We start from the raw sequence: 27527 nt of genomic DNA, 5'->3' as shown, positions 1-27527 counted from the left end.
AGTGCACAGGCGTCTGTAGATCCCATCTATGTATACAGAGTCCGTCTCCCGCGTGAAGGTGTAGCAAGTAGGGGCTGCTGCCCGTGGCCTATGTTCTACACTAAACTGAAAAGAGATGGTCAACGACACAAGAGCATGATCCATTGCCACACCAATAGGTCTGGTTCCAACCGTGAGATCCTGGATACTAGAGATGAGGCTCGACTGTGCCATGACATAATCCACTGTGCTGGATCCATGTGTGTGTGGAAAGCATGTAAAACCCCCTGCAGCGGGAAATCTCTGTAGGCCATTCAAGATGGCCAATCCATGTGCAGTCCCCATGTCTATCAAGTGTCGTCCATACTCAGTGTGTTCCCCATCCTGTGATAGTCTGGATAGGCCCGTCTCTTCAACAGCCAGCTCTCTCAGCATCTCCTGTGAAGTATCATAAAATATTGTCTGATGATGGGCAGTCCTAGCATTGAAATCCCCTAGAATGATGATGTCACACATCTCTAGAGAACTCCCATATGTCGTCATCCAAAATAGAAAAGGGGGATTGTCCTCTGGGTGGTGCATAAACTGACGTACTCGGGGGAAAGTAGCAAAGAGCAATGTAAAGATATCTGCCTGTCTCTGCTCTCAATCTCACCCACATGTACCTAGCTTGCTCATCCCTGCGGGCTATATGTATCAATGGATGCAACTCCTCCCTGAATAACACTACCACTCCTCTCGAGCCCCGCCCTCTGTGCTCTGATCGTGTCTCCCGTCTACAGGCTGTCTTCCATCTATATCCACTAATGTGAGGCATAGACTGCCCAGGGCCTTGATGTGTCTCAGAGTAGAAGACGATGTCTCTTCCCCTAAAACTATCCTCAAAAGCATCCACATCAAGGCGCATAGATCCATTACAATTCCAGGTGGCAACTTTGAGTGTGGTCCCATAGGTCTCGCACTGTCATGTGGAGCGCCGCTCTACAATCACCACTCGACCATCTCTGTAGAAGGCCGTCTTTCCCTTCTCCCTTGCCGCTTGAATCTCTGGCATTACCTCTCTCATATGCGCAAGCTGTGTGAGAGTGAGGTCATCTCCAAAGAATATGCCCGTTTTCTTTAGTGTAGGACGCCTCTTCAAGAAGTCCTTCTTTGCCTCCATGGGTGGGAAACGGATGATTAAAGCTCTCTCTTTTGAGGTCTCCCCATTTCTTTGTGTCTTCTTCTCTACCCTCCATGCCTTTGTATGAGTAGCCTCACTACCCATCATGCGGAGAAGTTCTTCGACTTCCCCTTCCACATCATCTCGGTCTTTTAGACCGGTTACTCTTATATGCAAAGCTCTAGTTTTCCTTCGCTGCTCTTATTCCAGAGTCATGTTGATGATTGTAGGAGTGGGGACATATGTGGTTTCTTTCCCTTTCCCTTTCCCTTTCTTAGCGACCCCTATCCATTTCTCGGCCTCATCCGCCTTCTTCTGTGTCTTCGTGATCACATCCATCCACGAAGACGTCTTTACCACATTCTGTTTCTCCTCCTCTTTGATCATCCGTACCTGCTCCTTGATGACCTTGATTTCCTCTATCACCGAGGGCTGGAATTCCCCTTCCTCTACTCTAGTCCACTGCTTGCTCTATCAGCAAGCTCTTGCTTCAGGACTGAGACCTCTTCTTTAAGTGCTTTTGAATCCGCCTTAACTGCTTGTAGCTTTGCGTGCAAGTCCTCTTTCTCCTTCTTCCATTGCGCGCCTTCGTTGAGAAACATTTGAAGAAGGTTTGCCTTCTCTTTCTACCATCCCTCCGTATTTGCTTTCCATTCCATACTTGGTGAATCTAGTACAGTGTCTAGGTACAAAATAAAATAAAATTGAAGTAAAGTGAAAAAAAACTTAAATCATCGTCATCATCATCAATGTCCGAGGGTGCCTGGCATTGGGCGTTGTCCGAGAAGTATTGCATCGGTCAATGGAGAGCATGGTCAATGTCTGCCTCTGTAAATAGTCGTACTGGACGTCTCCCATGTCGTGCTAGAATAGTCCTAATCCTCTGATGAAGCGTCCGTCGTTGTCGTGGTCGCCCTCATAGACGTGGATGTCTAGCTCTCTTGAGCTCAATGTCTCTGTCAACTTATATACCTTCGGTATAGGTGGGCTTTGAAGTCTGCTGTGAAGCTTGCTCAAGTCATTGATCTCCCTCTTTGAATGTCTCCCACTCCTTGATCTCCTCAAGAGACTGTGTGTGTCTACGCAGCTCTTAGCCTCTTACAAAAACAACCCAAGGCATCTCTGATCCTGATATCTCATGGCTGTAGCCAACGGTCCAAATCCCTTTCTGAATAGACAATGAAAGCAGCCTCGTATCTCATAGCATACCAGACATTGACAAATGGTATGTAACTCTGTCTCTGGCTCTATATTACACAACTGGAAAATCCTGGCCTCTGTTGGTACTCTCTTGAATCTTCCAGTCTCAATCTCTAACTGACGCGATGATGTGCGCATTTGACCTATAGCACATCCTATCCCATGGGATAAATGAGTGTCCATATAGGCCGGTCTCATCACAAATCCATCCTCTGTTAGTTGGAGAAGCTGCTCTCTATAGAAAGCCATCTTCTTGCCCAACTCTTGTGTCCGTTGTATCCATGTGCGCCTGGTATCTAGCTAAATTAGATCCTGACGTAGGAGGCTAGTGATCTTTGTCCGTGTAAGAGATAGGGAGGGTGCATCCAAGGAGTATTGGAACGGACGCAGTCTATCCATGCTGAAACCATGTGACTGAAACCATGATGATGTTATCTGCCCATACTAGCAAGTTGTAGCCCCTTGTAGCGCTAGCTGTCGGGATGGCTAGCCGAGCATATCTATCTCTGGGGAGGTCCCATAAACTGTGCATGAAGGATATTGATCTAGTACGTGCCTCTACGGGGGCCAGCTAGCTCGGCTTGAATAATCTCCTGTGGCACTCAGGCCTTAGTCCTAATCATTTGAGAGATCATAGAGACTAAAGGCCTCTCCATATATCTCCATCCATCAGTGCTACCAGATCTGCCATGATGGTCCACTAAGGTCCCTCAAATTTGAACTCCATAAAGCATAGCTAAAGCCACTAGAGTGTCAAAAAGCCAGAGCTTCGTTCGAGGTTCCTGAAATTGAACCTGTGAACACATCCTCTCCAATCCTCCCAAGGCTGCATAAGCTCTTGTGAATCTAGTCTCTGCTACTCTCCTCAATGAAAACACCGGTCCACTGAAGACTACCCCAAGATAGGTGTACACATCTGTATACTCCACCGTCTCTGGCCATATGTAAATGTGGGTGTTGACCTTCTAACGCATTGTGGTATTATAAACACCATAACCTTGGTTTTCCCCAGGTTAACAAACAATCCACTATCATGATGAAATGTGCACACATCATCTAAGTGATGTCGCATCCCCTCCCGGGAGTAAGAAATCAACACAATATCATCAACATATAGCAATATTGGGATCCATGTCCTTGCCAACTGTGCTCCTCTATTACCATTGCTCTCAATGTAGTCAAAAACTTCATCCACATACATGCCAAATAGTGTAGGAGATAGCGGGCACCCTTGTTTCACCCTGATAGTCGAGTGGACCAAATTAGAAATCCCCTTTGAAGTCTGTACATACCCCAACATTGACTTGTATAGAGGCATGACCCCCCAAAAGCAACTCTATGGGTACTCCCATCTCCTATAGTTTGCGCATCAATCTAGCTCTGGGCATTGTATCGAAGGCTTTTGCGGAAATCCACAAAGCAACAATAGAGCTTTGAGTGTCAAAATATGATCAATAGTAGAGAAACCTCTCCTAAAACCCGCCTATCTTGTTGCTTGTACATCCTCTATCTCCGCCCATCTAATCAACTGCTGCTCAAGGATGGATGTGTACAACCGTGCCGATGTGTGTCCAATCATGATAGTGCAGTAGCTCCCAGGCTCCGTAGGGTCCCTTGACTTGAAGATAGGTATGATAGTAGACAATCTCCAAGTATCAGGTAGGCCCTCACACATGGCACGATTGAACATCATTGTTAGAAGCTTTGCAAGCAGATCTCTAGCATCTATAAAATGCTTTGCTACGAGGCGATTGTGACCATATGCTCTCCTGCTCCTTATCTACCATCCCAGCGGTATAGAAAGCACATGCGTACGGGCATGGCTCTGGTGGATCCGGAAGAGGTGGCAGCCCCGAGACTGTGTAGAGAGATGATGCATACTGTCCCCATGCCTCCATAGAAGTGACTGGTGGGTGCATTTTATAAGGTGGAGCTGCCCTCAAATTCTAAAAAACCTTCCCGTTTTTGAATGTTAGCCGGAACGTTGAATGGCATTTGATCGTTCCGGTAGTTTCCGCATTCTGATTGTTTCGACCATTCCCCGCGTTCTAAGATGTTTGCCCATATCGTTCCGGTATCATGCAGTCATCCGAAACGCCCAAACGCTCTGAGCTGTTCCATGCATCCAAGCATCGTTAGAACGTCGTTCCGGCGTTCCAGGCTCTAAGAAACACGTTCCGTGATAACTCTCATTCGCGGTCATAAAAGCACCTGCTATATGTCATTAATGTGTCACTCATGCTTTGAAAGGGGATAAAAACCACAGTCTAGTAGCGTCACTCTATACACAGTCAATAGTTAGAAAAGAACCATATAGTGCATGGTAAGGAACCTCTCTTTGTCATTCATTCTCTCAAGCATGAGAAGCATTTCTTGCATGGTAGCAATTCAACAGTCAATATAGATCATCCAGGCCTCAAGTTGCTCCAGCCCATGCCTAGTGCATTTTGGAGCGACGATCAAGCTAGATGGTTCCAATCTGTTGAGCAATTTGGTGGTTTGTTTGATTCCATTCCTAGTAAAGGTAACCAAATTTTAGATGCCTTCAAATGCGAAGGATCGATCTTGGCTCTCGAATTGAGTTCTAGAGTATCCATTTTGATAGCATGAAAAGTCGGTATGCATTTTTCGAGCCTCTCATTCATGATAATCTTTTGTATTTTCGTCACCGTCTTTATGTGTTACCTTCTCATAGGAAAGCCATATTGTACGATACACATAATTCACTCACGAGTGAGCATAGGAGCATGGATTTCACTTTAGAAAAGGTAGAAAGTTTACACATAAGGAATACATAATGTTTCACCATTGTCTGTCGTGTCAATACATTTTGCATGCTCATTCCTTGGCATGACACAGTTACAGCACAAGCATTAGCATGATTGTCCATCAAGCATTGTTATTCCCTTTGTGGTTTGCCAAAGTGGATAGTTTTAGGTAGGTCAAACACTCTTTGGAAAGTTTATCACTCCATCATATTTTTCATTGGCATTTCATGCACATTCTTGTAGGAAGCATACTCTTTTTTCAATCATGACAGAGGTAAAAGATGTGACTATGAATTTGTGGCTACCTAACTCATGGTCAATGCACATCGTTCTCCGTGTTTTTTGGTTGATGTTGTTTAAGGGAGATCTTGCAAAGAAGATTCTTGAAGGAGCTGAACTCGGGATCGTAGATGCAGTCAAAGACACAGAATGTGAGCAAACTATTTTGTGTTGCTTTCGGCACGGCTCAAAGAAGCAAGCACTAGAGTCCTTTTTGAAGTTTGAGTATCGCAACACCCACGTAGCAGAGTGGGCCGACAAAGATTTCTTCACAGATTCCTTAAGAGTTGTTGGTGGACTATACGGAAGCCATGCTACGCAATATCAATATCTCACCTTGAAAAGGAGGGATGTCACATTATATCTAACCGTATGTGCTTGTGGACAAGCTAACTCCTACTTCTTGGTACATAGGACGTGCATGTCCAAGCACTCTAAATTAGTTGCATACCCTTTGATTGCACATCAGCATAGCCAGTGTCTACGAGGTGCAGACATTTAGGGGTGTTCGTATAGTCTAGTATCAGTATCTAAGCATAGATAGTTAACAACATACAAAGCACCTCTTATCAATAATTCCCACATTATTAATAAGTTACTTTAATTTGCATTTTTAAGTCGTGGGGTGTCAAATCAGCTTGCTTGACCTCAGCTTAAAATCCCTATACAGGTGACCTTGCGGGTCACCTCTCTAATCATTTCAAGTACATGCAGTACAATACTTGCACAACACAAGCACTCCTTGGCCTTTTCCCTAGCGGTACCATCAGCACCTCTAGCATTTGTGCCATCAATCACTTTCGTTGCACATTACAAGAGCCACCATGCACTCCCTTTCAGCTACCGCATGTTGAGACTCCTTTCCCTTTCAACTTCGACCTGTTGAACCTCCTTCTCCCTTTTGGCGCTTCGGCCCGTCGAGCCTTCTGTTGTAGCATCATCTCCATCATGGACTTTACCAAAGCCTCCATTGAATCTCGCACAATCTGTCACGTAGATGGAGATGGAGGAGGATTCAATGGTCCTCTTGGTGTAGGGACATCTTCTCCAACTTTAGACTCATCAGCTTCACGCAAAGTATCCATTCCCCTTCGATTGATGACCATGCATTGAGTACCTGGGGTTCTTGGGTGCTTTGGATACTTTGGGTTCTTGGTACTTTGTACCGCTTGCAATTTGCATTTAAGAAGGCTTTTCTCTTATCCAAGCTTAACTCCTTGCGGGTGCACCCCTTGGTGGCCTTGTGCTCACACTGAGGTTGCTTTCTCTCACCCCAGTTCGATTGGCTTGCCGCAATGTGCAAGTTTCACTTTTAATGAGTGAGAAAGAGGAACAAGGGGAGGTTGGACAAGCCCTTCTTTTCTGGGTTACTTTCCACTCTTCAAAAACATCACACCCAAGTGCTCTTGGGTTACGTGCAATAACATTTTTTGTGGTACTTTATGACTTAGTGGCCCATAAGACAGAGCGATGAAGACTAAGGGTGGGAGTTGCTAACAAGTCAAGGGCATGGGCACGAAACTTTTTGATAAAACAATTTGAGAGAGGTTCTTTATTTCTTGAGTGATGATACCCAACACTACCAAAGACCTTTGTACCAATGTAATGTGCATCGGAAGTGATTCATGGTAATAACTCAGGATGAGTGCTCAATGCATAGTCAAGGTTCCTTTACTTCATGAGAGAGTTCCTTCTACTTCGTAAGAGAGATGTGCAAAAGACTAGAGAGAGAAGAGAATGATATTGTGAATGAAGGTTTTGTGAATGAAAGAGAGAGAAAGAGAAGAAGACTAACACTGGATGGGGTCTCAAACCTGTACAGGGGCGCTTGGGCAACCCCAAAGCCTCCTTATATGCATGTTGCGTGACCGTTCACCTCTAATGTCATCTTCCACATAAAAAATGTGCAATGGGCACAAATAGTTTAGGGGCGCATCTGATACAAGATCTGGGGAATGCCTCGGTCCTATCGTAATCTACATGCTAGTGTGGTCGAATGACCACCACTGAAGGGTATTATCACTGATCAAAAAATGTTGCATAAATTATTATGCAGAGACCGTATCGATACACCCAAAACCCCGAATCTAATGATCTTTTTGTATGGGACACAGAGTCATGTGAGCTCGTTAATCTTGTCAACTACTATTTTAGGTTGTCGAATGAAAGTGATTGTATGCCAGCATGCCATGTTCTTGTGGTTAATGTTCTTTGTAATTGATTTTATTTTTCTATTGAGATTTGGCTGGGGGTTGGGGGTTAAAGAAGAAAATAGTTGTTAAATCTGGAGTTGTACTCACCATGATGACAAAGTGTTCCATGTGCAGGTCAGGGCCAAGCAAAAGCGGCTTGAATTTTCTTGGAATGTCCCATCAGATGTGCCTATTTACTTGGTTGGAGATGCAGGTCGATTACAGCAGTGCATACTTAATCTTGGTATACTTACCTATTTGATATGTTGTACTTAATGTTCAAGTAGCTTCTAAGTGATTATTAGCAATTTATGAATTGCTGATTGAGCAGCTCTATGTTTGTAATGGCAGTTGGCAATGCAATCAAGTTCACACATGAGGGCTCTGTTTTCCTCTCAGCACAGCTTTATGAATGGGGAGAAATATGTGAAGAGTTCAGTGCAAAAGGAAGCATGCATATGAGATTTCAGGACGAAAAGAAATTTCCAGAAACCCATATAAAGGAATCCAAGAAATGCTCAAAACATGCTACGCTAGGTGAAGAAAATCATTATTCCCAGTTTGTCCCTGAAGAAAATGCTTCTGAGATTTTTGTTGAAAGAAATGTGGAATCTCCGTGTAAAAGCAGTAGGGCCTCCTTTTCTGAGGCAGGAAGAGGGTCATCTGCTTTCAGATTGACAACTTTCAAAGAAGCAGGCTTGCCTATGAACATGGATGAGGATCAAAGGCTGACACTCCTATTTTCTGTTAGTGATACTGGAATTGGGATCAGTGAAGAGAAGCAGAAAGAGGTTTTTAAGGCTTTCTCTCAAGCAGATAGCTCCACAACAAGGCTATATGGTGGAACTGGGCTGGGCCTGAGCATCGTTGAGAGGTATTTATTTTTCTCACATGCTGCAAGCCCTCTGATGCATTATTGCAAATCTGTCTATAACAAGGCATGGTTTCTTCTTGATGCACAAGCTCAATCTCCTTTTAAATTTATAGAGTAAAGATACTGTCTGGCTGATGAAGACCTCTAGATTCTTTTGGTTGAGAAGAAAGCACAGTGGAGGGGCTAACTCCTGACTCCCGAGCCACAACTAGGATTACATTCCCATTCTGCTGCGTAAGCTTAGAGTGTTAGCATGGACAACTTGTCACTAACTCTGTAATTCTCTTAACACTTGTACCAATGGCATGCCCTTAGCTGGTGTCTGACATTGTCGCTCTTGTACATTGTCCTGGTTTTCTGCTGCCAAACAAATAGAACGTGAACAAAAGTTTAGAGAGTTTTTGTTTCGAGAAAATGAAATGAAATGAAATGTTACATATGACTTCTAATGGCCAAAATGACCTATGAGACCAAAAAGTTACATCATGGTTAATCTGATACAAGATCTGGATAAAAAGAAAGAAACTAACTAAACAGAAGCACTACTAGAGTTGTAAAGGGTGGGTATCAAGAGCTTGAGGGGTACACATACAAAAGGCGGGTGTGTATCTCAAAGAACAGATACAAAATTGTGGATATGTGTGTATCAGAATCCAGAGATGGCTCGCATCGGCCGATGCATGATCGTGTCGATGTCCTCCTTGGTGCGAGTCTGCACAGGGCGTGTCCCATGTCTCGCAACTATAGACGTGATCCTCTGTAGCGGGCTACAGTGTCACTTTCACAGGACAAACAATTAGTATAGTTGGTCCTTGGTCTGGTTCAGATTGGACGGACTCTCTGGGCTGAGCAGTGACATGTGGCAAGGATACGGACGGTGGTCTAGTGGACATCGTGGCCAGGTCACCACCACCACTCAATTTGGGGATAGACTTAGATGGTTGAGGTGGTCTAGTGGACATCGTTGCCAGGTCACCACCACCACTCAAAAACTCCGAGAGAGTCTCCGACCTGACGCCACTTTGGAGGAGTTTGTCCTGGCTGCTACTAGGATAGAGGGAGCTAGGAAGTTGTTCACCAACTCCCCTCAGATAGAGACCCCCTCAATGTTTTCGGGAAGTCCTTCTGATCTGTTAACTTCTTTGCGCAGGGAACTGGAAGCCCTAAAGTTACAGCGAGCTCTTCAAGAGGAGAGGTCCTTTTCTCTTAGACAAGAGAAGCCTCCACATCACGAGGCATTGGAACAGATCAAGCGCGAGCTAGAAGAGCTCAAGTCTTAGCAAGAGACTAAGCCTATGGTTTGGTGTAGCTCATGCCGCTCTCTAAGCCACCCTCCACATGAATGCCCCCTTCGGGTTTACTGCTACTTCTGTGAAAAGTTTGGACACGAGGACAAGGATTGCTACTACCTCAAGGGATTGCGACAAATACAGCAAAGTCTTGGTCCTACTCTTCAACAAGGGCCAACACCTGCATCCAACATGGTTTCTCCCTATGGCCATCACCAGCCCTTGCCCCCACTCTCTCACTCGTTCCACTACCCACCCCTCGCCTCCTCTCTCCCCCCCCCCCCCCCCCCCCCCCCCTCGTCCCCCTACTTACCCCTCGCCCCTCTCTCTCTCCCTCGTCCCCCTACTTACCTCCTCCCGCTACGCTCGCCCCCTACCCAAAAAAAAAAAAAAAACCTTCCGTTCGTGCTCACTCCTCCCAACCTAAGCCTCGGCCTCATTTCCCCCCACCCCAGTGATCCGCCCCTTACCAAGCTGCATAATCATACACGGTCCCCTCCTCTTCCTCAATCCACTCCCCTGCACTTCAAAAGCCTTTTGGATTTGGCTGCTCCTCTCTCAAAGTGTGGGATTACCAACTTGGAAGTTGTGACCCTGCCATTGCAGCCCTCTTATAAGCGCCTTATTCCTTTGTTCCACCATTAATGCAACTCTATCGCCTTAACAACATAGGTGTATCATTGATACATTCTCCGCTTTTGTCTCTCCCTCCCTTCCCTCCCTCTCTCTCTCTCTCTCTCTCTCTCTCTCTCTCACACACACACACACACACACACACACACACACACACACATACACACTTTTTTTTGTAAATCCTCTCTTCTCTCTCTCTCTCTCTCTCTCTCTCTCTCTCTCTCTCTCTCTCGGGCGAGGAGACGGAGACCTCCTGTATTTTAACCATCAAGCGGCCCTTTGGCTTTGTTCTTTGTTCACAGAACGACACAATGGGGGAGCAAGTTTTCTGTAATCCGATCACAGCAGACGAGCAAACTAAAGAGCCTTTTCGGTGTTTCCTTGTGGCTTTCAAGCATTCACATGGTTGCCATCCTGTTGCTGTTAATGCTTTTCGTTTTGCCATCACAATGGAGCTTAACCTTATTTGAGGTGTTACTCGATCTTATGGTCAACCCTCTTATCGAGAAGAGTGCTGTTGCAGAAAGTGTTGCAAGTGTCACGTGACACATCCCAACCCTATGTGTCCGTGGACAAGCTACACCACAACAGGGTTCAGTCAATCCAGTCAGTTTAGATTAGCAGTGATCTGGCACTTTTGTGAGTCTATTCGTAGACCGTTTATGCCCAGTCACTTAGCTTAGATGCATATCCTCCTGTTGCACACAGCATGATCATCAGTATTCCCTTGAGAATCCATCAGATTCAGTCAGGGGAATTTTCCAATGCATTTAGCCTATTTTCCTATTTTTGGTTATTTTCACTTATTATTTTTAAGTGACTTTCCAACAAAAGTAGGTAGGGCAATTTTGCTAAGTTAATATATAAGCAAACCCAAGTTAGCAGTGCAGCAGGAGCTTCCCGCTCAACAGGCAACTTCTCAGCAGTACCCCCCCCCTCTCAGCACCCCTAGTGTTTTCAACCCTAGGCCCCATCCTCTCCCATCCCTTGGCGCTTCCTTCCACAGCAGGCCATCGCCACCAACCATCAACACCCTAGCGACTGCAGGTTTCCACTATCGCCATCAGATCCAGCCTTGCTAGCGTTTCCCCCAATTCAGCCATCAGCGTTTTTGGAGACTTCTAGCTAGCGTTTTTGCAAGCATCAGCGTTTTTGAGATTCAGCCCTAATCTGCAGCAGATACTCACAGTTTTCAGCCTATGAGACAGTAGCAGATCAGCCCCAAGTTGGTTGCAGAAGTTCCCCCATCTTTAGCCAAGAAAACGCAGCCAAAACAGTCATTTTCAGCCACCGAAACAGTCCTGAAATTCAGCGATTAGAAGATCTCAGATTTCAGCCATGAAGTCATCGTCGTCATCACCGTCGTCGTCATCGGCATAGTCCCATTGCATCAGTCCATTGCATACGCATTGTACACCTTTGTGCAATCAAAGTACACCACTCTCGCCGACGAGAGTGGGGCCTTCGGAGGAGGGTTTTTACAACCTCTCGGGTGTCGTATCTCTTCTCTCTCCTTCTCTCAGTCTCATTTACTTGCACGCACAATATCCACTCACTTTGTTCGTGATCATAGCACTCTCCATAAAGAGAGAAGGCTCTCTCCTTCCCTAAGAACTAAAAGGAACCTTGAGCAATAAAGATCACATCTTGAGAAAATACAACATTCATTCCGCTGCACCTTACCGCAAGGTTCATTTGCAAGCATGGACCATGTCATTTTCCTCTCACTATGGTTATGGAGGATAAAGATGCGCAAGATCCAAACCGAGTAGATCTCTTTGCTATGGAGCCTCATTCTGTTTTGCCAATTGGGATTCTTGGACTATGCAATCATATTGGGTTCTTGCCTATTTAAAGGCTTAAGGCGTTTGGAAGCAGTGCAATGTTCTTAACTCCACTTTTGAGGCATGTAAGGTCATGGTTGGGCCTAACACCTGCTTCAAGAAAGATATACAAATGTGGTTCGTCCTCTCATCGAGACGGTGAGCGGTCTTGTGGCGGGCAACCTGTAGCAAACTACACTGCCACTTTCACAGGACACACAATTAGTACAATTGGTCTGGGTTTGGTTCAGCTGGACGGACTCTTTGGGTTGGGTAGTGACACGTGGCAGGGAGACGGATGGTGGTCTAGTGGACATCATGGCCAGGTCACCACCACCACTCAGTTCGGGGATAGACTTCATTGGTTGACATTTATGAGTCGCTCGTGGCTCTTTATGGTGACACATATGGGTAGTAGCTGTGGAGTCATCACGATCATGTTCTTCATACATGGTCCAACGTCATCCTCTAGGATAGTGAGTCTATACACAACACGTCTGCACTATCCCTGCACATCTGAGCCTCAACACCTCCATTGTACCTGTGAGTTTTGGGCTGGAGTTGAGTGTGCTGTCACGCCAAAGTCTGTATCGGTTCTTTGAGATAGTCGAGTCCATATGTTTTGGTTTGCTGCCGTGTCTCTGTGTTGATCAGCTGTTATCTATTGTTTCCTTTGTTTTCATTCTGTTTGTCACGTGACACATCCTAACCCTATGTGTCCGTGGACAAGCTACACCACAGCAGGGTTCAATCAATTCAGCCAAGTTTAGATTAGCAGTGATCTGGCACTTTTGTGAGTCTATTCGAAGACCGTGCATGTCCAATCACTTAGTGTAGATGCATATCCTCTGGTTGCACACAGCATGATCATCAAAATTCCCATCAGAATCCATTAGCATCAGTTCGGGGAATTTTTCAGTGCATTTAGTCTTTTTTCCTATTTTTGGTTATTTTCACTTATTATTTTTAAGTGACTTTCCAACAAAAGTAGGTAGGGCAATTTTGCTAAGTTAATATATAAGCAAATCCAAGTTAGCACTTTTTGGCAGAAGAGGCAGCAGGAGCTTCTCGCTCAACAAGCAACTTCTCAGTAGTACCCCCCCCCCCCCCCCCTCAGCACCCTAGCGTTTCCAAGCAGTAGATCAGACCTCCACTTCCCTTGGCGTTTCCATCTCCAGTAGCCATTGCCAGCAACCTCCAGTGCTTGGCGTTTTTGAATTAGCAGTATCAGGCTCCTACTAACACTAGCCACCCATTGCAGATTCTCAGCGATTTCAGCAGATCATCCTTGCATGCATCAGACACCTCAACGGTTTTGCTTTGCAACACCAGATCAGCAGTAGCGTTTTTGGCTAGCAACAAAGGATATCAGCGTTTTTGATTCTCAGGCCTTACCGCAACAGATACACACAATTTTCAGCCTATGACACAGTAGCAGTTCAGCCCCCAAGATGGTTGCAGATGTTCCCCCATTTTCAGCCATAAAAACGCAGCCAAAACAGTCATTTTCAGCCACCAAAACAGTCCCAAAATTCAGCAGTTAGAAGACCTCAGATTTCAGCCATCAAGTCGTCGTCGTCGTCACTGTCGTCGTCATCGGCATAGTCCAAGTTGCATCAGTCCATTGCATACGCATTGTACACCTTTGTGCAATCAAAGAAGACCACTCTCGCCGACGAGAGTGGGGCCTTCGGAGGAGGGTTTTACAAACTCTCGGGTGTCGTATATCTTCTCTCTCCTTCTCTCAGTCTCATTCTCTTGCACGCACAATATCCACTCACTTTGTTCATGATCATAGCACTCTCCATAAAGACGGAAGACTCTCTCCTTCCCTAAGAACTAAAAGGAACCTTGAGCAATAAAGATCACTAATCTTGAGAAAATACAACATTCATTCCGTTGCACCTTACAGTTGAAGTCTTCCCCGACACACCACTGCTCTACATGCCAGTCACTTAGTGTAGATGCATATCCTCTGGTTGCACACAGCACGATCATCAGTATTCCCTTCAGAATCCATCAGATTCCATTAGGGGAATTTTCCAGTGCATTTAGCCTATTTTATCTATTTTTGGCATTTTTCACTTATTCATTTAAGTGACTTTCCAACAAAAGTAGGTAGGGCAATTTGGGTAAGAAAATATATAAGCAAACCAAAGCTAGCACTATTTGGCAGAAGAGGCAACAAGAGCCAAGCTCAGCAGGCCACTTCTCATCAAGACCTTGGTGGACTTCCCTCCAAGCAAGAAGCAAGATTCCCCCGCAAGATCCTCTCCAGTCTAGCGTTTTTGGAAAGCCATTGCGGCTTGGCGATTTTGCACCATCAACATCATCGCCAGCAAAAGACTACAAGCAGCTATAGTTTATGGAAAACACCAGCCTAGCGTTTTTAGAACATCAGCCCTAGCGTTTTTTGACCTAGCTCTTGCCGATCCCAGCCTTTGCAGATTCAGCAAATGCAGCGATTTGCAGCAGTAGAAGAACGACAAGTTTCAGCCCTCGAAGAGTAGCAGATTCAGCCCCGTTAAGACCATCGGTTTGCAGCCTTGAAGATCCTCAGTTTTCAGCCCTAGACTTGCAGATTTTCAGCGTCAAAGAACCACAGAAACAACCCCCTGAATCAGCGTTTTGGACTAATCGCAGATTTCAGCCCGTAGCGTTTTTGGACAGCAGTAGAAAGATTGCAGATTTCAGCCGTTAGGTGGACTTCGTTGTCACCGTCGTCATCGCCGACATAGGCTGTACTTGCATCAGTCTCATGCATACCATTTGTATTAGATTGTACAATCATAAGTAGACCACTCTCGTCGACGAGAGTGGGGCCTTCGGAGGAGGGTTTTACAAAAGTCTTTGGTGTTGTATACTCTTCTCTCTCTATCTCTCAATCTCATACACTTGCACGCACATTGTCCATTCACTTTGTTTGTGATCATAGCATTCTCTTAAGAACGGAAGGCTCTACCTTCCATAAGAACAAAAGGAACCTTGAGCACAGTTCGTAGCACTCATCTTGAGCAAAGGGCAAACATTCATTCCGTTGCACCTTACAAGATGTCACGCACTTTGCACTGAGGAGCACCCACTGTAAAGAGCACGACACTATCCACGCTACATCCTTTGTTGCAACCTCCTCCGGCGATGGGAGCATCCCCTCATCCTGAGCTTTGCTGCTTGCTTACTAAGTATACCTTTGCTAGTGATATGCCATGTATCCCTTCTCTCTGGCTGCTCTCGTCGTTGCTCAATCTCTGGATGGAAGAACATTGTGATTTGCCTCTTGGTGTGTCTCCAGGATAATGAGCCTCTCTCTCTTAGTAACCCTGCTCGATGTCATTGAATCTCCAGTAGCTAGAGTCCAACTCATCTTTGATCCTCGTATCTCTTAACTCTAGATGGAGGCCCAAAACCCTCTCTAAACAGGCAGTGAGAGCAGCCACGTATCTCATAGTATGTTGTACAATGGTATATATAGTGGAGCTCTGTCTTTGCCTCTCTTTGACAATCTCCAATTGGTGTGATGATGTTCCATTGTGTCCAATAACACAATGTAAGCCTGGGGTAAGTTAGGTTTCATGTAGGTAGGCCTAGAGAAGAACCCATCCTCTGTGAGCTGGAGAAAATGCTCTCTATATTTAATCATCTTTGTGCCTAGCTTCTGTATAGGCCGTATCCATGTCCTCAAGGGATACACGTGAAACAAATCTTGTTGTATAAGTCTAGTGACCTCCCTTTGTGCTAGAGATAGACAAGGTACATCTAGAGAATACTGAAAGGGGGCGAGCCTGTCCATAGAGAAACCATGTAGCTCAAACCATATTGCTATTTGTGCATACCAACATGATGTATCTCCCTATGATGTCAAGTGTCGTGAGGACTCCAGAGCGAGGCGAGCATAAAGATCCGTGGGAGCTTCCGTAAACTGTGTATAAATGCCATTGATCTCATAGGAGCTTCCACCACTAGGGAACAGGTAGCCAGTTTTGCTCGGATGACCGCCGCATGGGGATTCGAGGCTTTAGCCTTGATCATCATAGAGATCATGGAGATAAGTGGCCTCTCCATGTCACGTGCGCACTACACTTGCGCCACGTGGACAAGTTTTTACTACAGTCTAGCCTCAATCTTAGCTTAGGACCTAGCTTGGCACCCTTGTGAGTCTCTAACAGGACGTGCATGCCCAGGCCGATCATAGCTGCATACCCTCTCGCACAATTAAGTCACTCAAGCATATAGGCATATGAACAATCACTTAAGTCATTTACTAATAAGTGACTTTGAGATGACATTCATTGAAAGTAGGTATATGTGAAATGGCTAAAAGACCTATAAATGAAGCCCCTTGGGCACGAGTAGTGTTAAAGTTTAGGCATCTCAAGTGAATTGCCCAATGTGATTCCATTATTTAGTTTGCTTTTAGGTTTTTTTTAAAACTTATTTGTCAAAGTCTTGGGTAGGTCAATTTACTGGGCTTGCTATATAAGCAACCCCTTGCGTCCATTGTATACACATTCAGTTATTCATTGCCAAGGTTGATTGGTTCAGGAGACTCTCTCTCTCTCTCTCTCTATCTCTCTCTCTCTCTCTCTCTCTCTCTCTCTCTCTCTGTGGTCTCTACGCTTCCGCATCGTCGACTTTGACATGGTATCAAAGCTTAGTGCTTGAAGGCCTTTGCGTGGACAAGCTTTTTGGAAGAGGAGAAGAAGAGGTGGGAAGTCCTCCCTTGCTAGTCGTCGGCATCCCTAGCAGCACTCCACGCCCCCTCTGCTCCCAATTGTTCTAAAACCCTCTTGCTTGCGTTTTAAAATGTTGTCCCCAGCGCTCTCGAAAACTACCCAAATCACCCGTGTTTTGTAAGTGTAGTGTGGATAGTGGGTCGTGCTCTCTATAGTGGGTGCTCCTCAATGCAATGTGCATGACATCTCACTCAAACAAAATGAAAACACAGAAAACAATAGATAACAACAAAGCAACACAGAGACACAACTGCATACCAGAACATATGGACTCGACTATCTCAAAGGAACGAGTACAGACTCTGGCGTGGCAGCACACCCAGCTCCAACCCAGAACTCACTGGTACAATGGGGGTGTCGAGGCTGAGCTATGCACGGATGGTGCAGACGTGCTGTGTATAGACTCTCTCCTCTAGACGACGATGTTGGACCATATATGAAGAAGATGATAATGATGACTCAACAGCCACTACTCATATGTCCCACCATAAAGAGCCACCAATGGCTCATAAATGTTAGCCATCTAAGCCTATCCCCAAACTGAGTGGTGGTGGTGACCTAGCCACGATGTCCACTAGACCACCGTCAGTATTCTTGCCACGTGTCACTGCCCAGCCTAGAGAATCCGTCCAATGTGAACCAGACCTGTAACATTTACTGGCCTAGTAACTAGTGTGTAGCGGAAAATAACATGCACATAGTGAGCATTTCATTAGAATAGATTCCTAATGAGCATAGCAAGAGTGCTTGGATGGAAAGAGCAACAAAAAGCATAATACCTAGTTAGATAGGCATGAACAATACTTCAAAAGAGAGAAATTAAGCTATTGACAACAGTTGAGGACCTGATTTACATGGAGCCGGTCCCCCCTCCAAAAGGCTTTGTATAATAGGTTTCCCCCGTCAAGGGAGACATTTTACAATACAATTCTGTGTGTTCCTTCAATAACTAGCTAGTTCAATGAAGATGGAAGCTTCAAGCACTAAGCAAACACTTATAAAACACAACATCAATTCCCTCACGGTCTCAGATCCAAGACCTTACACACCTTCGAAGATGGTGAGAGCTAGCGGGGTATGAGAGTAGATTGAGAGGAAGGAGTAGTCTTACGAGAAAGAAGTATATCTCCTCACCTAATTACTCATAATAGCTTTGTATAGCTTAGTAATTAGCATGGTAGAGGAGATGAGCATGCATTGAAGCTTGGCTCTTGGTTGGATTTGCATCACAAAGCCAAGAGTTGTTGGTGTAGGCTTCCCTTCTCACAAGCTTGGAGTAGGTGATGAGCTTTTCATTAAAGCTTGAGAAGGAGAGAGGGAGTCTTCTTGCTTCACACATGAGATTGTGTGTGTGTGTGTTAATGCCTTGCCAAAATCAGCTCCCTCTCTCTCTCTTGGTCGACCCCTCTTACAAATTACTCAGGCTAGCACCCCATTGGACCCTGCACAGCTTAGCCAATGAAAATTGAGAAGCGTAAGTGATAGCCTTGTGACATGTGTCCCCCTTTCCCCTTTTGTGAGAGCTTTAGGTAATTAAATAAATCAATTGCACTCTCACTGGATCCTTTTGTCTTCTGGCTAATAGGAATCAGGCAAGCCATTGGGCTGCTAAATGCTCATTGGACCCCTTGGGAGATTGTCCAATAGTCTTCTAGAGAGCTTAATTATTATTGGTTCTTTTATCAAGTGTCTTTTAATGAGTGAAACTAGATTTACTCTAGCCTAAAAATTCTCATTGGTGCACCTCTATGGCTATCCAATAGGATTTAAGTGCACCTTGTGGGCAATTGGCCTAGGTAGCTGACATGTGTCCCTTATTCCCTTTGTGTAAAGGGAGCTTGTGAGTGTGTGTGTGTTTGTTTCTCTCTCATCCCCTACTTAAAGGGCTTGCCCCCTCCTATGTAGGTCCTTGAAGACTTTTGGTACACTCACAAAGCATCCAATTTCACTAAGCTTGACCATTAGACACAACCTTTGAATTTTGGAACCTTAGCATTTTGGAAGTCTTAATGGGCTGAACCTTAGGGTCTTTAAAGCCCATATTTGCACATTGCTCTTTTGCAGATGGCCCTCCCTTTGGATCCCTATTTTCCCTCCTTTGGATCCCTACTGTGGCCCCTCTGCCAGCTTAACCGATATTCTAGCTTTTTCTCCCTTGGTACTTTTTTTTTTTTCCGAAAAAAAGATCCTTCTATTAGTTAATGAAAGCTGCCCATAGGGCTACATCCACCTCTGCAAGAGAGGGCTACAACAAACATGATGGGGAGACTCTCCCAATGAAAAAACAGCATATATACAATGGGGCTAAATCAAGAGATGGGAGGAGGGAAAAGCCACACAGGTGGACAATAGTGCCATCTGAGCACCCCCTGGACCATGGAGTAAAACGGCCCAGGGCGCCAAAGACGAAGGAAAGCCTCGCGGCGCTCCCGCATGCGGTCGGAGCTGCCCTGTAGTCCCTCAAGCTGTCCTCTGAGAGTGTGGATCAGCTCTAGCCAAAAGTCACGAACAATCTCCGCTGGTGGTACAGGGCGAGCCTCAAAGATGCGGAAACAACGGGCCCGCCAGATGAACCAGAGAGCTAGGCCGCTGATGAGCTCCCAACACTCCGCTCTCTCACTGCTCCACTCCTGTGGAGTAAGGTCTGTAGCAGGCTGGAGTGTAGGTCGACCCCCTTGTATCACTATCATCCTGCTGGTGGAAGATAGCTCAAACTGAAGTGCCGGGCCCGTGAGGGTGGACCAAGCCGCCGCCCCCCAAGTGTACTGTCGAGCCGTGGAGAGGGCAGGCATCAGCCGAAGAACTCGTAGCCACACCTGCTGGGCCGAGGGGCAGTCCCAAAGACAGTGTCGTTGACTCTCCACCAACTGGTCACAGGCTGTACATGCGGCCGAGAGACCACTATGTACAAGCCAGCTCCCTACTGCTGTGGCCCTGTGTGCAACCAACCACTGGAACAAGGTGACGCGCCTCGGCTGTCTGGAGTCCCACAGCCTCTGCCAAAAAGTTGCCAAGAACTCAACTGTGAGACCCTCCTCCTGCCAATGACGTGCTGCAGCGGGGCGGGCCTCTCTCTGTGCTGCAAGTATATGACGTCCAAGCCGAACACTGTACTGAAAGAAAGGGACTCCTGGGCGGTCTGCAGAAGAGAATGGGTCCCTCCATAGCCACTCACCAGGATCCCACTGTACTCGTGCCAGTGGACAGCACTCCCAAGCCCATAGCCTCCAGTGTCCTGTCTCAAGAGCTGCTGGGTCAGGGTCTATGACGCAAGTCCTCCCACAGATGCCCACAACTCGGATCCTCTGGAAGCAACACTCTGCTACCTGCGGGGCCTCTACTGCAACTCTCTGTAATCGTCCCCCACCCTGAAGCTCGAAGAACAGGGCTGGGACAGTCTCTGAGCAAGCCCTGATTGAAATGAGAACCTCCAGTCGTGTGAAGGCTCCCATCCACCGGGGTGCTACTGGCTCGAGAGGCGTGAGCCAATCATTTGGAACTGACTCTGAGATGTCCTGACACATGCTCTGAACCCCTCTCATGCCCTGTAGCTGGACAACCTGCACCTCCTCTGACAAACCTGTGAACTCTAGCCAGTCACCTAGAGAGCGCGCTGGACCTGCTGCCATGGGACCCCAAGAAACATGAGGCCTACTCCCGACCAAGTGGCCTCTCTGAGTGCTTACCATGGGGTTCCAGACGAGGGGCTGCCGTAGGCGCTCCTCCGTGCACATCGGCTGCCGCTGCACTAGGCCACGCCGCAATGCTCCCAAGAACGAAGCAAACTCACAGCGAATCGGTCCTCCAGTCTCTTGCTCAAACCAACTCGGCGCAACTCTGTAAAGATCCATCTGGTCGAAGGTTGCCAAGGGCCTCCTGACTGAGGCACCCTGGCACGAAGCCTCTGCAACAAGAACTCCTTCCAGGGCTCCTCGCCTGGAAGAAGTCCTCTGACGACGAACTTCTCAAGAAGGGCTCTGCTCTGCTGTGCTGGATCAATGATCCCAAGCCCTCCGTGAGAACAAGGAAGTGTGATGACCGACCAAGCCACCTTGGCTCGGGCAATCTGAGTGTCGCGACCAGACCAAAGGAAGTTCCTGATCAACCTCTCTACCTGGTTGATACAAGAACTCGAGAAGATCCAGCAAGAAGTGATGTACCACATAGTCGCCAACAACACCTGGTTGGCAACTACTACTCTACTAGCCAGCGAAAGTCGTGCTGAGCTCCAATGTAACAGCTTTCTCTTGATGGACAGGAGAAGAGGAGCAATCTGCTGCTCGGGAGACAAGTCCAAACCAACCTGACAACCCAAGTACCGAACTGCAGTCCTTGGGGGAATCCGCGTGAAACCCTCTCTTGGCATCCAATCTGGCCCAGGAGCACTACTAATCGAGAAAGCCACTGTCTTTCTCGAGTTGATCAGTGCGCCCGATGCACAGCAGAAGGTCTCCAAGGCCTGCCCACATCTGTGTAAATTGGCCTCCTGGCCCTCTAAGTACAAGGTTGAGTCGTCGGCAAACTCAGCGTCCAGAAGCTCATCTCCCCGTATAGGGAGTGCTAACCCCCTCAAACCAACCTGCTGTGACACCAAAAATCTGCTCATCGCCTCCGCATAGAACAGAAAGAGAAAGGGGGCAAGAGGACAACCCTGTCTGACCGATCGTGTGAGCATGAAGCGCTCACCTCTACCTCCTGCCAAAAGCACCTGACTGTGGGCCTGCCTGTACAAAGCTGACACCCCTCTGATCCAAGCCTCTGAGAAGCCCATCCTACGTAGCGTGCCCTCTAGAAAGTCCCAGTCAACTCTGTCGTATGCCTTCTCAACATCGAGAAGAAGAATCACAAGGTCCTCCGCACGGAGCCGTGCAAGGACAGAAGCCTCCCAAAAAGTGAAAATGTTGTCAAGGATACTGCGTTCCTTGACAAAACCTGTCTGAGTCCCATGTATAAGGCTCTCCAAAAGTGGCTGAATCCTCAAACTCAGAGCCTTGGCAAGAATTTTGTAGGCTGAGTTGAGAATGGTGATGGGACGCCACTGTTGAATCTCATCCAAGGAGCCACCCTCCTTTGGAATGAGGTAGATCAGGCCCTCACTCATGCTATCCGGCATCGCTCCTGTGTGTAGAATGTACTGAAAGGCACTACAAAGATCTGGGCCAAGCAGGTCCTAGTACTCCATGAAGAAGGTGAAACTCAGTCCATCCTCACCTGGACAACTACCACGAGGGAGGGCCCTGAGGGCCGTGTGCAGCTCCTCAAGCTGAAGAGGTAACTCAAGCCTCTGTCGCATCTCCTCAGTCACAAGACAAGGCATCTGTGCCCAGACCTGCTCCCTGCATGCATCCTGTCTCTCTGACTCGGGCTCAGCCGACAGTAGCTCACGTTAAAAGTCAGTAGCAACTGCACGCATATCCTCTCGCTCACAGACAACTGACCCATCGGGTCTCCTCAACTGATTGACCTTGGCATGCGAGTGCCGAGGTCCCACTGTCTCAAAAAAAACACCTGTCACTCTGTCACCCACCTGAGTCCACTGAGATGCCTGTCGGTGGAAGGCAAACTCATGGCGCCTCTCCTCTGTGCAAGCAAGCTCCTGTCGAGCCTGCTGTAGCTGCTCCTGCAACCATGGACTGTCTCGATGCTGCTCTTGCATCCTCTGTAGTGAAGCAATGCCTCGTCTGAGACGCTGCTCCTCCTCTCTCGCTGTAGCCCGTCGAGCCAAAGACTCATGGAGAAAGAAGTGGCTAAGCTGAGCTAGGCCTGAGGCCACTCTGTCTGCAGGTGGAGCCTGGCTGTCCATGCCCTCTGTCCATAGAGCCTCGACCCTCTCTCTGAGTGTTGAGTCCAACAAGACCCGCTCTAGGATGCGAAGCATCGTGCTCCCACTCCTCTGCCTGTCTACCACTGTGAGGATCACTGGTGCATGGTCCGAGAAGGATGTCCCTGCCAGGATGCCCACTGATCCCCCCAAGTCACTGAAGTGGTCACTAGTGTAGAAGCGATCTATGCGCGATAGATTCACTCCTCCCACTCTGCGGTCCGATCTAGAGAAGGCAAGACTCTCTGGAGGCCTCACAAAGCCAGAATGCTGCCATGTATCCGAGACCCTCAACGTCATACAAAACCTCTCCCAAGCTGCTAACTCGACTCCATGCAAAGTAGCATGGCTGCCTCCGATCCTGTCAGAAGGGTCCTCCAACATGTTGAAGTCCCCTCCTACACACCACTGGTCAACCTGTGGCAAAGACTCAACAATCTGTGACCAAAACTCTGCACGAGCACTCGCCACATTGGGCGCATAGATGTTCAGGAAACCCACAAGGCTACCCTGAACCTGCATAGTAATCCACTGAGCCCTGCCTGGTACAATAATCCCTCTGCCCACAATGGCCTGCTGTAATGAGTCCGCAATAGTCATACATACCCCACCCTGGATGCCTCCAGGTCCAAAAGCATCTGACCAAAAGGTATCATAGCGTCCACGGAAGATCTGACCACATCGCCGAATGCGGCTCTCAGACAAATGGTGCTCCTGAAGCATAAGGAGATCAATCTCTCCTCCCACAAGGCAACGCTGAAGCTCCTGCGCAATCGGCCCCGCTGTCGCTGAAACTGGGGCCCACCTAGTCCCTGCACGCTCCACGAGACGATCCTCATGGGGAGCGCGAGAGAACAGATGCTGCCGCAGCAGCAAGACGAGCTATCTTCGAAGCAAGCTTGGATGGGGAGTAATCCGCATCCGAGCGTCCTCTAGATAGGCGAGACTGCAGTGAGTGCTTGGTCCAAGCCCAAGTAGAGCGAGCCGTGCGTAAAGCAACCTCCTCTGTCCAGGAGTCCTCATGAATGAATACATAGCAAGGCAAACACTGCGTATCAGCAAAAAAGTACACCACAATGTGTCTACATCCTGTAGAATCTGGGGGTGTCACCGCAAACTTGGCCAGTGGCCACAAAGTCTGCAACAAATCTGTAATGCGAAGTTCTCCCATGTGGTGAGAGAACTCGAGAACCTGTGTATGCAACCATCCCACCACTGAGTCGAGGGACCACTCTGTCTCAGTCCTGCCACATAGGGGGAAGGAGAAACCAACTGCTGAGTCCAAGGCCTCTGTCCCCCTAGCGGCGAGGAACAAAGCGTGGACTCTGAAGCAGGCTGCCTCGTGGTCTGCTGCGGAATCGCCAAGAAAACGAGTAAACCCGTAATCGAAGAAATCCCAGCTGCGTCGGAGGTCAAAGCTCGTCAAACCACGAGGGATAGCTGCAAGAGGAGAAGTTTGAATCTGCAGTGGGGGCCGCATGAAGGGTTGACCCTCTCTCGCTAGGCGACCCGTGGCGAAGGCGCTGCCAAGAGATCTCCTGGCCGCCGGCAAGGGTCCAGTCTCCTGAGCCGACTGTGGTACCGAAGCAGTGGTACTGAAGCAGGAGGAGGGGGAGAAGGGGCTGGGGGGGGCGGGGGAGAGGAGAAGCGGGGTGGGGTGGCAGAGATATGGGGGGGGCGAGGTGGGGAGTGAGCGGTAGCAGAGGGCGGGGGAGTGCATGAGGAGGAGAAGGGGAGATCGGAAGGCGGAGCGGCTGGCGAGGGTGAAGCGGAGGCGGTGGCTGGCGTAGGGGGCTCCTCCTTTTCAAGAGGACCAAAGCGGTTCCCCGTGGGAACCCACTGCTGCTGAGTAGGCACCTGGGGGCCACTCTGAGTGCCAGGCTGTCGCTGTGGCCCCTGGCGTCGATGGCCACGGGTTTGCTGCCACCCCTCCTCCGTTGGAGCCCCAAGCTCGGAGGGTGGCGCTGAATCTGTGCTCTGTGTCGCTGGCTGTGGCTGCGGCCCAGCCTTGGCAGGCTGGGGCTGAGGCTGGGGTGCGGGTCGTGGTCTCCTCCGTGGACAGGCCTTCGCTAGGTGGCCCATCTGTCTGCAAATGAAGCACTGGTTCGGGAGACCCGAGTACTCCACACTCTGTCTAAACCAACCCCCACTCACCTGAGGCAGAAGGATGACCTTCGGGAGCGTGTGGGTATCTCTGACCAAAACTCGAACTGAAGGGATGCCAGCCGCCTTGGCAGCTATTGATGCTGCCGTACGAGGTGTCTCCAGGACAGTTCCGATGGCGGAACCAATCCTGGAGAGAAGTGGAAGGTACTCCCTCCGTAAACCCGGAAAGCAGACTGAGATGGGGATGTCCGCCTCCTCTACTAGCACATCCGAAGACGGGTCAAAACCATGTCGCCACTGTCGAAAGTGGGCGCGTGATGCTCGGATGGCCAATGGACTCATAGCTATGACCTTGGAGGCCATCTCGGAAGTCTCGAACTCAATCTGGTAGTACCCCCGTCCGAGAATCTGGACATCCAAGATCTTGCCCACCTCTGCGAGGAGGCGGGCCTGGAGAAGGTCTCGCAGCTCTCCGCTGCTGGGACGAGTGCCGAGAACCTTGCAGATGACAGAAGTCGCCTGCAAGCGTTCTACCTCAGTGGCAAGGCTCGCTTGCTCTGCCGGCGTAAGAGCAAGTCGAATGGTGGGCTCAGCGGGGTCGGGCGAGGGGGCTTCATTGGAGTCCCTCTGCGGTGGAGCATGAGCCGCCATCTGTGTCTGCTACTGGTAAAGAAAAGGCGGAGGATCGTCGACGAAAGAAAGGGGGGGAAGACGTGTTGGACCGGCACGTCAAAGGTGCTGGCGACGCCCGTCAAGCAAGAATGGAAAGGGAGAAGGCTAACGGTAAAAAGCAAGCGAGGGGGGCGGACAGTGGGACGGGGCGGGCTGGCGAGGTTGACTGCGGGAGCTGCTTCGGGCTGGCTGGGCAGCAGGCAGCAACGGGGGGTAGCGCGAGGGGGGGGGGGGGGGAGCGGCTGGGAGAGCTGGTTGAGCTGGGCAGCGGGCAGCAGCAGGGGTAGCGCGAGGGGAAGGGGGCAGCGCGAGGTGGACAAGCGGGAGAGCAGCGCGAGGGAGTGAGGGAGGACGATGGCGCAGGGGGGGAGAGGTGCGAGCAGCAGCGAGCCCGGGCCGTTGAAACTCTTTACCTGTAGCTTGTAAGAAAAGATCTGTTCTCCCTTGGTACTTCCCCATATAAAATGATCAATTTAACATGAGAAAATAATTTAGGAGAATTAGATATTAGTTATTATGACAAGACCAGACCAATTGTACTAACTATGTGTCTTGTGAAAGTGACATTGTAGCTCTGCTACAGGTTGCTCGCCACAAGACCACTCACCGTCTCGGTGAGAGAGAATAGTAAACTAGAGGGAACAGTGGAACAAGCAGGAAACACGCAGAATAGTTTGACTGAAGAAGGTGATGTTTGGAAAAGATTTTGAGTTCCTAAAAGGAAGGTATGAATGAAGCAATATAGATATTTGTAAGATATGCTGAAGAAGCAATAACCCCGCCTCAATGTGGTAAGTTATCCAGAAGGTAGAAACTGAAGATTGACCAAGATGAACCAAGTCACGATGCTAGTGTAACCGCAACCAAAAGAGCGAGTAATTGACTTGAATTTGCTTGTAGCAATTGCTTCTAACATGGATGGTTGAGGGGGTTGATAGTGGTCTAGGGAGTGAATAGGGTGAGGGAAGAGAGAAGGGGTGGTATGTACGAGAGGAGGAGAGGCGGTGGGTATTTACGAGGGGAGGAGAAGGGGTGGGTAGGGGCAAGGGCACTAGGTGTGGAGAGGGGCGAGAAGTGGGCAGGAGCGAGGACACTAGGGGTGGAGAGTGGTGGGTAGGGGCGAGGAGGGAGAGAGGGGGTAGGGGTGGGTAGGGGTTGGGTAGGGCGAGGAGGGAAAGGGGTGGGTAGGGGAGAGGGAGAGGAACTGTGAGGGGGTGGGTTGTTCGTTGGTTGGCCAATGTAACTGTGAAGGAAGCAGGGCGAGTAGGCTGTAGACCTAGAGCTAACATAGTGAACTCAGGCATGAGGTTGATGCCAGATCCACCATCCACTATCACTCCTGAGAATTGCCGCCCCAATACGGACACGGTGAGACGAGGGCTTCTATAAACAGTGAGGGAAGCAGCGGAATGGGATATCATATAGGACTCTGATGGTCGCATTGAGAGGTGCCCACCACTAGGACTTGCTCCGGGGTAAAGTGATTGAATAACAACAAGGGTGTCACTTCTTAAACTTGCATCTATACGCAACATGTCATAAAGGGATACTTGTTGGAAGGTATTCTTCAAGATTGTCTCTGCTGTAAGCTTTTTTTGTTCTACCAGTGGTTTCTTTCGTACCTTGATCTTCTGTAGATCGGAAATTGCTTCCAAGAAAGCTTCATCAATATCGGAGAGCAAAGATTTGGATTCTTTCTTGGCACTGGGGGATGGCTTGTCAACAGCTGAAGGCAGAGTATCCATAGTTGTGAGAATGTGTGGGGTAGTTGAACTTGCTGGAATGCGAAGACCAAGAGCGGCTCTCTCGGCCCGAGTAAGTACACCCGATGGCTCCTCTACCAACTGCAGCTTATTTTGAGGGGTAACCACATGGGTAGAACGGGGCGGTTGAGGAACGATGCTAAGTGCTATCAGATTGAGCTTGGGAAAGTTAAACTCATTTGGGCTTTGATTTGGGTTCGAAGCCGTGGATGCACGAAGCTTAGGGCAATCCT

General features: G+C 48.3%; 1 protein-coding gene across 2 annotated transcripts in view; it reads left to right on the top strand.

Annotated features, from left to right (window-relative positions):
* Positions 1-27527, top strand: part of LOC147460803 (histidine kinase 4-like) — an 82769-nt gene that overhangs the window by 14913 nt on the left and 40329 nt on the right. For both annotated transcript variants that reach the window (XM_086508502.1, XM_086508503.1), the window contains exons 6-7: positions 7716-7824; positions 7932-8454. In XM_086508502.1, the coding sequence (XP_086364628.1) occupies positions 7716-7824; positions 7932-8454 (632 nt within the window). The remainder of the gene's footprint in view (positions 1-7715; positions 7825-7931; positions 8455-27527) is intronic.

Source organism: Adiantum capillus-veneris, chromosome 3 (assembly GCF_014529385.1).
Source record: "Adiantum capillus-veneris isolate H3 chromosome 3, ASM1452938v2, whole genome shotgun sequence".
Classification (NCBI taxonomy): Eukaryota; Viridiplantae; Streptophyta; class Polypodiopsida; order Polypodiales; family Pteridaceae; genus Adiantum; species Adiantum capillus-veneris.
This window is presented reverse-complemented; position numbering and strand designations above follow the sequence as displayed.